This window comes from Typopeltis vanoorti, chromosome 6 (genome assembly GCF_054136105.1).
Source record: "Typopeltis vanoorti isolate ZY-2024b chromosome 6, IOZ_Tvanoo_1.0, whole genome shotgun sequence".
Lineage (NCBI taxonomy): Eukaryota > Metazoa > Arthropoda > Arachnida > Uropygi > Thelyphonidae > Typopeltis > Typopeltis vanoorti.
The window spans coordinates 107,660,508-107,675,070 of record NC_143554.1 but is presented as its reverse complement, the minus strand read 5'-3'; the positions used below and the strand labels follow the sequence as shown (position 1 = coordinate 107,675,070).

General features: G+C 36.4%; 1 protein-coding gene across 4 annotated transcripts in view; it reads left to right on the top strand.

The window, feature by feature from the left end:
* LOC150105782 (methionine adenosyltransferase 2 subunit beta-like) overlaps positions 1-14,563 on the top strand; it is a 65,992-nt gene that overhangs the window by 36,282 nt on the left and 15,147 nt on the right. For all 4 annotated transcript variants that reach the window (XM_090394348.1, XM_090394350.1, XM_090394349.1 and 1 more), the window contains exons 4-5: positions 562-676; positions 7,581-7,733. In XM_090394348.1, coding sequence (XP_090250474.1) covers positions 562-676; positions 7,581-7,733 — 268 coding nt within the window. The remainder of the gene's footprint in view (positions 1-561; positions 677-7,580; positions 7,734-14,563) is intronic.

The window sequence follows — 14,563 nt, the reverse complement described above, 5'->3', positions numbered from 1 at the left end:
CTATTATATTGTTTCCATTGATTTATTTATTTTGTATGGAATCTCCCCTCCCCTCCAGTCCCTTAAGATGGGTTGAGCCCTCCTAATGAAGAATTAAGTATGTATTTTTATTACTGTAGTGTGTGTGTATATTTACAGGGCTGGTTTACCTGTTCTGAGGGACGAAAAACATGAGTTTCTGGGTGAAAAAATCCTCTACCTCTGTATGAGACTGGCTAACTTGCCTTTAGTCAAAAGAGGCCAGGTAAAGGTTCCTCACATCATGAATGGGAATCGAACCCAGGTCTTTCCAACCAAAGAACTTTGTCTATACCCACTGAGCTGTGGAGGCTCGTTTCCATTGATGATATTCACTGATAAAATGGTTATTCAATAAGATAATTAAGTACTTCTATGGTTATGTTTGCATCTGCATTCTCTAAAGTCATTTTGTTAATTCCATACTTCACTCTAAAATTTATTGAAGTACTACTTAAATTTCATTAAAACAATGCTTTACTGCTATTGAACATATATTATTAAATGTAATTTATGTATATATACAATTTCGCTTTTTGCTAGCCTACTTTTATTGTGCATTGTGCAGCACAAAGGTTTCCAGATAAAGTCGAGAATAATTATGATGAAAGCTATAAACTGAACGTTGAATGCTCACGAATATTGAGTAAATTGGCTGGTAAGAAACTATTTATTATATCATTTCTTGCAGTAGTGTAGGTTTTTTCAACATCTGATGTGAAATTTTTAATTTTAGATATTCTCAAGAGATTTCTATGGATAAAAATGTGATTTATTGTTTTTTTAATTGTTTTAATGTTATATAACATATTTGATGATAGAGTTGACTTTATTTCAAGTAATCTGTTAGCAGTTGGTGTTTCACTCAGTTTCATACATGCTTTCAAGCTTTCACTTATGGTTTGAAACCAGATAACTGAGGAACCACTCTATAATCTGAAAGTTATGTAGAGAATCAACTGAGATTCAGACCTATGTCCAATCTCCATTACTAGGCATCTGCTAGAATGCTGCAAACAATGAGAATGAGGCTGCAGTTAGGTATACTTAGTTGAGCAAATTGCATTCTGTACTGAAACTAAACACATGCTACAATGATACATTATAATCACATATTATGCTAGCTGGGCATCATCTGGCTAGTCAGGGAACTGGAACAAAGAGTGAAATAACATTAACAGACTTCAATAAAGGCTCTATCAACATAGAAGCATCAGTGGGCAAGAAGCTACAGAATCATTACAGAAATGCCATGCTGACATAATTAGTGTTACTAAGACTAAGAATGTTAAAACAGGTCAGGTTCTTCTAAATAATAAGATTTCTTGAATGATTGATCAGAAAAGAGAGAATGGTTATAGTATTCAACACCAAACATGAAGATACTTCTTGAATGTGAGTCGGTTTCAAATAGTGATGTGCTGAAATTGGAGAATAAGGCATAGGCAATCCAATGTGAGGTAATTCTCCATCCTGCATGAATAGAGTCGAGGCATCTTTGCTGCTGCAGTTATGGAACAACAATGTTGCGCAGCATGTCACGATACCTAACAGCAGAAACTGTACGAGTCACTGGTCCTATTGGGCAAAGTTCTTTGAAAACGTATGGACTGATAATAAACGATGCAGTGAAACCACACTATACTGTGACTTTCAGTGAGTGTAAAGGGGTCTGATGGAACATATGAGGGTTATTCGCAGCCCAAATGTGACAATTGTGTGAGTTAACACTAGCATTCAGATAAAAAGTGCCTCATCACTCCAGATCTTCCACAGGAATGCATCATCCACCTCTATTCAAGCCAAGAACGTCAACACAAACTGTAGTCGAGTTTCTGCATCACCATGAAGCAAAGCTTGTGTATGGGAGATCTTGTAGGGGAAAACCTCAGCATTTGACACAGAATTCTCCACACAGTTGCGTATGGTATGTCCAGTTGCCTTGTTATTGTCTAAGCACTGCTAGTCTCTTGTGTGTTATTCATTCTGTGTTCCATGATGGAAGTTGCAACTTCTTCAACTTGTTGAGGAATAATCCATTTGTGCCCTTGTCCTGGCCTCACTGCTAAAGATCCACTATTTTAAAATCGTAAAATAATTTTTCTAAGATTTGTTATTGCCATGGACCTTTTCTACTATCCTTCAAATGCTGGAATTCTCAAAGTGTGGCATTAGCGTTAGTGTGTTGTTGATAGTAAAGCTTGACTAGCAATGTGTGTTTCAGTAGGTGAGATCCATAGCACTTCAGTCTTATCAGAATGACGTGAATCCGTTTCAGTCTTCCTTATATCCACTAACTTGTCAAGTAGAAACAGTGAGATTATTCAAATATTATGCAATTCTAGTGCCAATTGTCCACTAATGGCAGAATTTTGTACCTTTTTTATTTTCTGTAAATCAATACCCCCATATTCCAAGAGTGTGCTTTTTTTTTTTTTATGTTGTGCCCATATACAAGAGGTTGGTTGATCAACCTATAGTACATTAGTACCATGTATGGGTAGTGGGTTGGGAAAGGAGGAACTTGTTTACATTTGATTTAAATGACTGTAAATTGTATTCCTTGGGAAACACAGCAGATGGGAGACTTCCACAGTGCAGTAGTTGCAGGGATGGAGGAGGAAAAGAAACTTGTTCTGTTTCTTTCTAGGTGTACTGCGAAGGAATGTTCAGCAGCAGCTACACGTTTCAACGAGCTTAGTACTGAGTGGAGGAATTATTGATGTTATTTCAGATGAGCATTTCCCATATATTTGTAGAATATACATACTGCAGAAACCAAATGTTTGTGCGAAAGTGGGGGAGAGAGAGAGTTGGTAAGAGATGGGTCATTAATAAGTCTAATTGTTCTCTTTTGTATTGAGTTGAGCATTTTGAGAGAGCTTTTAGGGGCCCCCATTCCATATGTGGGAGCAGTATTCAATAGCTGGGCAGCTTTGTGATTTGTATAATGTTAACAGCTGTTCAGGGGTTGAAGTAATGTCTTGAGTGAAAGAGAAATTCTAGTTTTTTTGAAGCTGAGGATGCAATAGTTGTTATGAGATGTGTTTATGCCAGGAGAGGTTTCATGTGAGGGTAATTCCAGAAAAGAGAGATGTCAGACTGTCTTGAAATTTGGGTATCGTCAACCAAAAGTACACCAAGTTTGGAATTCGTCCAAGGGCTCTGAACACCAACTCTTTAATTATGGTCTCACTGTATTTAAGTCGGTAGCAGTTAAGGCTCTGGAGATTGTGGTGATTTGTGCATTGCCAGGTTTGTCAAATGAAAAGGAGGAATGTAATATGCTGTCATCAGCAAAACTGTGTATTGGTAGTCTGCTGGAGTAGATCATTTATATATATATATATATATATATATATATATATATATATATATATATATATATATATATATATATATATATATATATAGAAGGAATAGGGTGAATGAAAGAAGAGCCTTGTGGGACCCCTGCATTGGTTGTATACTTAGAAGATAAGGAACCATCCACCATCACCCGAAGTGAGCATCCAGTCAGAAAGCACATTCTAACTGCAGAAGTCAGGGGCAGATTAAATTATGGAAGTTTACTTAATAGATCTTAGTGCCAGACCCAGTCACAAGCCTTGGAGATTTCAAGGGCAAACACTTGAGAGTGTTTTGCTCTTGATATCTGGACAAATACTTATTTGTCCAGATATGAGTGACATAGGTGTTGTCCATTTGGCATACTCTTTGCACAGTTTAACTGAGCCAGTCTCGTTTTTTTGTTAACAAGGGCTTCTTTTTAGGGTGCTGGCTATCAGTCCCTTTCGAATGAGTCTTCTCCTGACAGTCACAGAGCTTTCCACAACTCCCATTTGTACTTCCTAGTCCCGTTTCAGTTCTCTGGATGACGCATGGTGATTTTTGAGGCAGAGCTGCTTTAGAGCTTGGTCTTGGCATGGTGTAGACAGTGGCTTTCTTCCTGTCTCCTCCTTCCTTTCAGCAGATCCAGTTTCCTTCACTTTTGACAGCAGCCATACCACAGTAGATTGACTACAGGACACCCTTTTAGCCAATTCATGAGAGGAATAGCCTTCTCTATTCAAAGCTTGAATAATGCTTTTTCTGCAAGGTGTTAACTGCACATAACTAGCCATAGCGATCTCAGCACGAAAATGCAAAAACTAGCTCTTGCTGTCTGTTTATAGCATAAAAAGTTCTGATGCAATAGCAGCAACTATCACTTTGTACAGAAATCCATGGGAATGATAGATGATGCAATACAACAAAATATCTAATGATAAACCAATGAAAATGACCATTTAACTACTAAAAACTATATTTATATAAAGTGATACGGTTTCTATGAATATATAGTATATTAGTACAATGGGTGGCCTGATCAAGGATATTTTTTCTATATTTTTATTAATTTTATATTTTTTTATTTATGTGTATTTTATTTATTTTTGCATAATCTAGAAACCCTGCTAGAGATCAAACATGAACTTTTTTCATGCCACTTCAGCTTCCAGTGAGCAGGATAGTCTCACACTGAACTGGCCAGTATGGCCATGAGTTAGGATACAGATATGCTAGCCACCCAGCCTACCTAGCTGGCATCTGTCACCTAGAGGTCTAGTTGGTGTTTCCTCCTGCTAGGGAAGGTATGCATTTAACACAGCATCACACTCCTCACCAAAGCCCCATTTGTGGAAACAGGCCATCCCACAATTCTTGTGGGATGGCCTGTTTATCCAAGTAAATCCAACCAAGTCAAGTCATTTCCACAAATGACTTGACTTGGTTGGATTTACTTAGATTGACTTGGTTGGGCGAAGGATTTACTTGGATTGACTTGGTTGGGTGAAGCATTGTGTTCATCACTTAGCTCGTTAATAGCCCATTTGCTAGCTTTCCTGGAAGGATTGAATGCATTAACATTTGGGTTGGTCCAGTATGCTATTTAGTGGCTGGTCTGTAATAAATTTAGTTTAATCCTTTATTCAAGTGTGAGCAAACAAAGTTTGCACCTGAAGCATCTTCAAGACTGAGGCAACTCGTGGTGGACCAAGCTCTCATCACTTGTCTTAGTATCTTCCATAATGCAAAGCACATCTCCTTGCAGACATGTATAATGCTATGCATTAAGGGAAGGGCAACTACCCAGACTGGTTTCGACCTTTATTGAGGTCTCGTCAGTGGGAGCCAGACCCAGAGGTGGTGATACTAAGGTGGAAGTAATGGAGAAGTCATGTTTGCTTACACTTGGATAAAGGATTAAACTACATGTATTATAGTCTAACCAAGTGGTGGAAAAAAAAAACTTCCAACATCTTTCTCTCTAATCCAGAATAATTTAATAATAAGGTGAGACATCTTTTGGCAACTAACATAGGTAAATATGACTTCTCCATTTGTTCCACCGTAGTATCACTACCTCTGGGTCTGGCTCCCACTGACAAGACCTCAATAAAGATCAAAACCGGTCTGGGTAGTAGCCCTTCCCTTAATGCATAGCATTATACATGTCTGCAAGGAAATGTGTTTTGCATTATGGGAGATACTAAGACAAGTGATGAGAGCTTGGTCCACCTTTACCACAAGTTGCCTCAGTCCTGAAGATTCTTCAGGTGCAAACTTTGTTTGCTTACACTTGGATAAAGAATTAAACTAAATTTATTATAGTCTAACCAAGTGGGAAAAAACTTCCAACATGGCTGGTCTGTAGAATAACCATTTTAAAGCTGTAGCCACGAAAATAAGAAATGCTGAAGAAATCTGGTCTTACCATCTTTGATGTAATGAAAAACATTAATCTTATTGCATGCTGGGAGAAATGGGGGAAAAATAAAATCCTCTGGTATCTAAAGATGGTTTATGTCCACTTCAGAATTCTGATATGCAATGTCATTATATTACACTGGGTAATGAAGCACATCTGCCAGCTAAGTACAACAGAGGTCTGGCCTTTTCTCTGAGGGGTGTAGACACCGCACCCTAATTACTGTTCTGTGTATGGAATCAAAATAGTTTACGCCTAGAGAGTTTCCTCCAGTCTGATGGGTTAATGTCTTTTTGCTGGGGACATATATAGGGCTAGTAAAACACCCACCAAATGTGAATGTGTAGGTAGAGGATGTGATTGCTCCAAATTGACAGGACTTCACCAAAATTTGGAATAATTCACACAATTCCAAACAAACTTTGGAATTGTGTGGATTATTCCAAACACATTATCAGTTCCTTGGCATTTTTGACTTCTGAGGATTTTGCCCTAGACTTTGCAATCTTGGCTATATTGAAAAGCATGTCATCAAATTCCTTTTAAGTCTATGATGAACCTTTATTTGGCAAAGGAATTAAGTAGACATCATTAGCAAAGATGCACATATGCTTGTGTGGACAGGTAATGGAACTGTATACAGGTAATACCACTCCCAAGTTCAGCCTTTTACATTTAGACTCAGAACACATGCATATGTGCATCTTTACTAATGATGTCTCTTAATTGAAGCCTTCAAAGATGAACAAATATTGAAACAGCAGACTATATTGCAGTAAGTATATATGTATGAAAATTGTAATGCAAAACAAGTTTTCTGTAAAATAATAATAATAATAATAATAATAAAGTTTCAATCTGATAACATTTTAGAATTTGGAAATTATATATAATATACTCTGATTTTTTCAATCCAGTAATTGATGATGACATACGGCATATATTTCTGTAATGGTTGCTGCATTCTGTATTGTTAGTAAATCACTTTTATGAAAATCTTCTGAATATGTGAGAGTAATTATTTATATATAGGGTTATTCTCATGCAAAAGAATACCAGTATTTTAAATGTAAATATTTATTGAAAAAAAATTAAGAAACAGCTGTATTATGGATAGCTTGCAACGTAAAGTTATTTTTTTTATTTGGGATGAACAAGTAGACTGTGATCTTTGTGTGTAATTTGGCATACATCCAGCTTGCAACTCAACACTTGCCATTTTTGTCACAAAATTTCAGGAGTGACTGTAGCTACAGCATCTCTAATTTATCTTTTTACCTTTGTAGTGAAGTTACTTGATGTATATGCTTTATTCTTTAAGTAATAATATATAATAAAATAGAATGAAGAATGAATAAATTATAGAATGAAGTGGTCACAGTCCATCTTTCTATCTGGGAAGAGTCATTGCGTAGAAATGACTCTTCCCAGATAGAGTTATTGTGTAGAAAGTGCTCAGACATACTGAGAACTTTCTATTCAACATTGTCAGTTTCTTTAAATTGATTATACCATGCTCGATACATTTACCAAGCATATTAGTCAGTAGATTGGCTCAATTCTCTTGGTAAGTAACTAACTCAGATTTGAGTATGCCATCACACATACCAAGTTTTTTTTTTATCAAATTATTCCCATCTCAAAACCATTAACTAGAACAGAATGGGCAGTACACATGTGTATAAAACTTTGAAATAAACAACTTCTTAGGTAACTGTCAACAAATTGGTTAAAAAAAATCTGCATTTAAAATACCAGCATTCTTTTGTTGAAACCCCTGTTCATAATCTGAACTTATTTATTCTTACAGAAGCAAAAGGAATAGCTTTCTTTTTTATAAGTACAGATTATGTTTTTGATGGATCAAATCCTCCATACAAGGAGACAGATAAGCCCAATCCTGTAAATAAATATGGACAAACCAAGGCAGAAGCTGAACAGGCTGTTTTAGAAGCTTATCCAGGTAATTGTTAAATTTCTCTCTCTCTCTCTCTCTCACACACACACACACATACATACACTATTATTTCTTATAGTGTATGGTGATTATACAGTCTCCTCCTAACCCATTAGTAGTGTTTGAGTGAGAGCCTATTTTGCAGCAGTTGCTGGTGGTGAGTGAAAGTAAATATTAGCAAAATTAAAGGTGTCAGTGTATATATATATATATATATATATATATATATATATATATATATATATATATATATATATATATATATATATATATATATATATATGTGTGTGATGATTTGTTGTATTAACTTGGAATGGGATATGTTCATACTTTTATATACTGACTGAGATCCGAGAAATAGAACAAACAATTAAATTTATTAAATATGCAACATGTTTCATCGGAGTGGCCGGCTTCTTCAGGCATGAGAGAACATAGAAAGCTAATAAAAAACACTATAAAGAAACAATGAGTCACTATAAAACTATCAATTCAACTATAAACCACAGTTAACTTTGAACTGGAGCTACAGTCCATGTTAAAGTTCTATTGTTAGACACCTGTGTGCGTGTGGCTTCACGAGTGTGCCAATATCTGACAGCAGAGCTGAATGAGTCTGGTAAACTGTAGCTGAGGTTACTGTTTATATGTAGAGGGTCCATGACAATTTCTTTAGACTCGACTATGCGGCTTTCTACCTCGTCATGGCATATGTGAAGGTTTGAAGTTGTTGTTCAGTTTTCATGTTGGAGGCCTTCATTATTTGTGTTTACTGAAAACAGGACATGACTTGAGAGGGCACTAGCTCTGGTTCTTTTGTAAGCATTGTCTCTTCGGTGTTTTTCGAGACGTAGGAGGATGGATTTTTCCGTTTGGCCATAGTATGGTTTTCCGCAGTCACATGTGATTTCGTACACACCTGGGAATTGTAGATGGTTGTGAGCTTGTTTGTATTTGCTTAAACTTGATCTTAGTTTGGGAAGAGTAGAGAAGCACATTTTTATGTTAAACTTTCCCAAAATTCTTAGTTTCTTGGAGAGCGTGCTGATGTATGGCAAGGAGATATAACCTTTGGGGTCGTCCTGTGTTTCTACATTGTTTCGTTGATGCGGGATAGTTGTTTATTGATAGTTTTTGAAGAGTAGCCATTGTTTTTGAAGGTCCTTCAAAAACAATGTGTTGTAGTTCATTTTTTAGTTCTTCTTCATCTGACAGTACAGATCTGGCACGATGCACTAGAGTTGAGATGATACCCATCTTCTGTGCCGGATAATGATGTGAGGACGCATGCAGGTATCTGTCTGTGTACGTAGGTTTTTTAAAGATGGAGATTTTTATGGAGTCAGATGTCTTAGTAAGTTTTATGTCCAGAAAAGGTAGAGATCCATTTTCTTCAATCTCCATGGTTAATTTGATGTCTTGGTGGAAGTTGTTTAAGTGATTTAAAAAAGTGTGAAGATTGTTAATACCGTGTTCTCAGATAAGGAATATATATATATATATATATATATATATATATATATATATATATATATATATATATATATATATATATATATATATAATTAAAAATACATATATTATAATTAATTAAAGCATTGCTTTAATTAATTATAATATATGTATTTTCTGTTACCCTACCCAATTTTTCATCATAAGCAGATAACTGAATATTTTCCTTCAAATTATATCCTATATCATTTATGTACAGATTAAACTGTAGTGACCTTAGCACTGTGCCACAAGGCTTTGTGCCTTAGCACAGATGATAGCCTGGCATATGGACACATTATATTTTGTCATTGATCTTGTAGCCATGTTGCCAGCATTTTTCTTTTATCATCATCTGATTATATGACAATTTTTACAAACTTAAAGGTGCCTGCTGTAAGGCTTTTTATTTTCTCAGCATTATTTCTAATATTTTGCAGTGCTTTCTCATGAAGAGCACATCAATTCACAACAGTTTTTTAGCCTTCTTCATAGCATCTTATCACATCAGACTGTTCAAAAGTTATTGATTTTGAGGTATGTTTTTCATCTCTCACCACTTAACAAATGCTTTGGTGACATTGTGCTGTTATTTTAATATGAGATGTAAAAAATATTTTAATTTATAATAACAGTGAATGTTCACATAAAGTACAATAGTCAACAAAAGCCCTTGCTGAAATTCTGTAAGAGATTTTGCCGACTGTAAAACAACGGCATGGTGTACATGCTATTGTTTATATGACATGACACCTTGATGCGATAACATCATAAACACACTCAGCCCACCAACTTAAAAGACATAAGATTCTTGCCAGCTTTTTTTGAAATTCACATTATCTCAAATTTTGTGCTTAGAGTGAGACAATATTTTTTAATATTCCACTATTTCAAATATGTATAAACTGCAGCCATACTGTACTGTGATACTACAAAGTTAAATTTACATTATTACTGTTTTTACAGTTTTTTCCCCCAACTTTTCAGTCCAAGATGTTATCATCATCATCATCCAATTCCTGACTTGTACTCTCAAGAGGTGTACAGGATATGATAGTACTACATGGAAAAGATATTAACTCCTTTAATCTACCCAGATTTTGGTCTTTCTCTGGGTCTTTTTCCTGCCATCGTGCATCAAACATGTATTGCTAACTTTCCTCTTCTATAAATGTCCATATCACTTTTTAGATTACCTCTATTTATACATGCTTGAATGCTAACAGTATCACATTTCTTATAATATCCAGATTTTTCAAATGATTCTGCCATTCATGCCATGTGTTGATATCCTCCTAATTTTTTTAAGAAGTCTCATAACTGTGGAGAGACATTAGCCAAACACTAAATTAGCAGTGTACAGGAGCTATTTTTTTTTTCAACCCAACTTTCAGATCAACAAGGACAAACAGTTTAGTTTCTTGCGATGTATGGTCTGCAGAAAAAAAGGTAAGTTTAGATATTAATTATTGACAATATATTATATAGTGATATACTATTTAGTGTAATTTTAGTCAGGTTTGGTTGTGATTGAGTGGGACGTGTTTGGAAGTTAATTAGTTTGAAGCACTTTCTCAGAATAACAGTTAACAGAAGTAAAAATGGCAGTAAGAACAAGGTCATCTAGATGCACAGCATGTTTGGAAGTTAATTAGTTTGAAGCACTTTCTCAGAATAACAGTTAACAGAAGTAAAAATGGCAGTAAGAACAAGGTCATCTAGATGTACAGCATGAAATTAAGTGTGTTAAGTGGTGTGGATTTTACCAAGATGTTCATTGTCTGGAATGTAATATGTGTGCGTGGATGAATGTGGTAGACATGTTTGTTGAGAAATTAAACAAGAGAAGTAAGAGAGTGAGGGTCTGTAGAAAGTGTGATATGTTAATGGATTGCAGTGATTTGAATGAAAGTTGGGAACTAGAAGTGAAGAATGCCAGGCAAAAGGAAGTGATGATGTAAGACTAAGAATGATAGCCTGAAGAGCAAGCACGAGAATATGAGTGTGTAGAATGTGATTGTGAATATGGGAATGATTAAAAAAGGAAAACCAATGTAATCATGAAATGGAAGTGTTCCTGATTGACATAACAAGAGCTGAATGACTGTGGAAATGGAAGAAAGTCTGACTGATGAAGCATAACAAGAATGATTGCTGGAATGTAAAAGTTAAAGAATGAAATGATTAAGATGAGGAATGAAATTAGATGTATGGTGGATGTAAATGGAAGAGTGAGAAAGAATAAAATGAAAGATAGTGAAGAGAAAGAAGTAGTGAATGACTCAAGAATAGCACTGTATGCAGATTCTGTCATAAAAAAGGTGAGGTGGACGAGAGGGTGCACAAGGTATGTTTTCCAGGAGGGAGAATGAACAGGGTGATTGAGGTGCTGGATATGAGAAGCAAGCAAGCATGCGAGGGGGTTAGTGGTTGCAGTTAGAAAGTATGATTTGGTTGGGCATAGGGAAAATGTGAGATTCGATATTGGGAGATTATTCAGGAGGATGAAAGACAGCATTGTGGTAGGAAGTGTAATTTGTGTGTTGCCCAGATATGACAGTGACAAATTGTGGCAGATAACAAAGATCTTGAATGGAATGTTAGCAGAAATATGTGAAGAGAAAGGAATGTAGTTTGTGAAGGATGAATTGAATTTAAGAGTGATGGACTGCATTTGAATGGTTTTGGTGTGAATCATTTGGAGAGACTGCTGCTAGAAAGAAGTGTAATGAGTGATGCAAACAGGGTATCAGTGACAGTTAAAGAAAGATGAAGTGAATGAGCAGGAGAGTGGATTAGGTGAGACTGATGTGGTTGTGAACTGAGAAGAGAATATGGGAACAGGAATGCAATTGGACAGGGAATTGGGATGGGCCAGGGAGACATGATGTAAGGAGACTGGATTCTGAAAGTGGTAATGAATACATGTATATTGATGGTCAGCATAGAAATGGAATGGCCAGGAATACATGGGGTTGAGTTTGGGGGGGGGGGTATACCCCCCCCCCCCCCCCCCCCAGTTGGTGAGAGTGACTATGAGGTGATCACCTGGATTGCTGCCAGTTACTTGAGAACTTCTATAAAGAAGGGATATATGTAGAACTACAAGGCTAATGATTATGGAAAGATGATTATGAGACAGCTGGAAGCTGTAAAAATCAATGTCGCTTGTGCCTTTGAAAAATTACTCTTATTGTTTTTGTAATTCTTGTAGCAAGGCTTATACGTTGGTCATACATAACTGATAATTAGCTTAAGGAATTAACAATGCATATAACGGATATTAATTAAAGCAAACTTTAATGAATACCTTCAATATTTCGGCAACGCCATGTTGCCATCTTCAGGAACATACAAATATGGTATGTGCACTCAGGCACTAACAAAAGCAAATGAGGAAGAAGGCAAGAAACTAATATTGTTCTTAAAGTCCTAATGGTGCCCCCTAGTGGGCTAATTAGGTTGTCTTGGCCGTTGGGCTGAAGTTCTCATAACGTAGGCTTCCCAAATTTGGGGTAGTTTCATGCATCCAAATTTGTTGAGGTTTGGAACGTTTTTTAAAGCTGCTGATGATTAATCTTTCATACTTGAACTTGCTGCGGTGTATTATTTTAGTTTTCTTCCAACGAATTCTATGGCAGGTATCTAAGGCATGCTCTGCTAGCCCAGAGTGGCTGTACTGGTGAAACCGGATGTAGTCTTTGTGTTCTGAAATCCTGATATTTGCTGTCCTGCCTGTTTGGCCAAAGTAGGACAATTTACAGCTGCAAGGGACCTGGTATACACCAGGTAGGTGTAGGGGAGTGGTTGGTCTTTGTTAGAGCAGGTAAGGGATGCCAACTTTTTATATGGTCTATAACATGAAGTCAGGTAATATTTTTTGATGATATTGGTTATTTTCTCAGAGGTGCTCCGGATGTAGGGGATGGCAATAGATTTAGTGTAATCTTTATTGTGGAGGGGAGGGAGGGGGATTGTGGTTTACTGGTTTTAGTATATTTTTGATTGTTTTGAGGTTGTAGCCATTGGCTAAGAAAGTTTTGAGGATGTGCTTTAGTTCAGTAGTTAAGGCATTGTGATCTGAGCAGATTAATTTTGCCCTCTTGAATAGTGTTTTTATAATCCCATATTGTTGTGGGGGAGGGGATTGCTGGTGAATGTATCTGCCTGTATGGGTGGGTTTTTTGTTGGCGATATGGTTAGGAAGGTTGCAAATCCCACGTTCTATTTGGATCATGATTTCCTTGGCAGGTATTCTTTTAGGAGCTAGGGCAAAATTGTGGCCGCGTGAAAGTGCGGTGAGTGCTTCAGGCTTTAAAACTGCAGAAGAGAGGTTGACAACCGTGTTGAGTGGTGGCTGTGGTAAGGAAGTAGAATTCTTTATCAAGTTCTCATTTTTTTTTTTTTCAAGTGCCGACTATGTATTTTTTCGAATTCTTTTGTTGCTGAAGCGCATGAGATGTCATAAGGAATCATCCAAAGATCATGGCCAAGAGTATCTGAAAGCTCTTCTTCTAGCACCCGTAAGGTTTTGTTTTCGTCAGCAAGGAGAACACGCATCGCGGTGACTTGTTCTCTTAATAAGGCGAAACTAGTGCAGTTATAAATATGAGAGCTTTCTGTGAAGTAAAACAGTGCTTCTGTTATATGCATTGTTAATTCCTTAAGCTAATTACCAGTTATGTATGGCCAACGTATAAGCCTTGCTACAAGAATTATGATCATCCACGGAGATTCCATCGCACGAAAGGCCTGCCAATACAGCAAAATGAGGTTGAAGATATCGAGACAACTAAATCATCTGACCTTCCTAAAACGCTGCCAGGATAACAAGGTAATCCGAAATTGTGTTAATTTGAAGCACCATTTTACTTCACAAAAAGCTTTTCATGCGAGTACATTTTTGATCTGCTGTGAACAAGCAAAGCACCCATCTTGTGCAAAGCTTTTTAATTTGTAATTCTTCATGCAAAATATTACACGTTCTTTTGAAATGCCTATAGTCTCAGTAATTTCACGTGCTTTGACTCGCCAGTCATCCAATACCATATTGTGCACTTGATCAATGATTTCTGGTGTTGTTACACTTTTTGGACTACCTTCACATGGATCATTTTCAAGGCTGGCACGGGTATGTTTAAACTGTTCAGCCCATTTCTTAATTATCAAAAATGAAGAAGAAGAGTGCCCATAAACTTATATGAACTTCAAATGAATTTCTTTTGGCGTTAAACCTTCTTTTACAAAGAATTTTATAACCACATGATACTCAATTTTATCCATTTCAAGGGATATAGACAACACTTTTGCTTCAGACAGCTGTATAAAACAAACTACTTGATAGA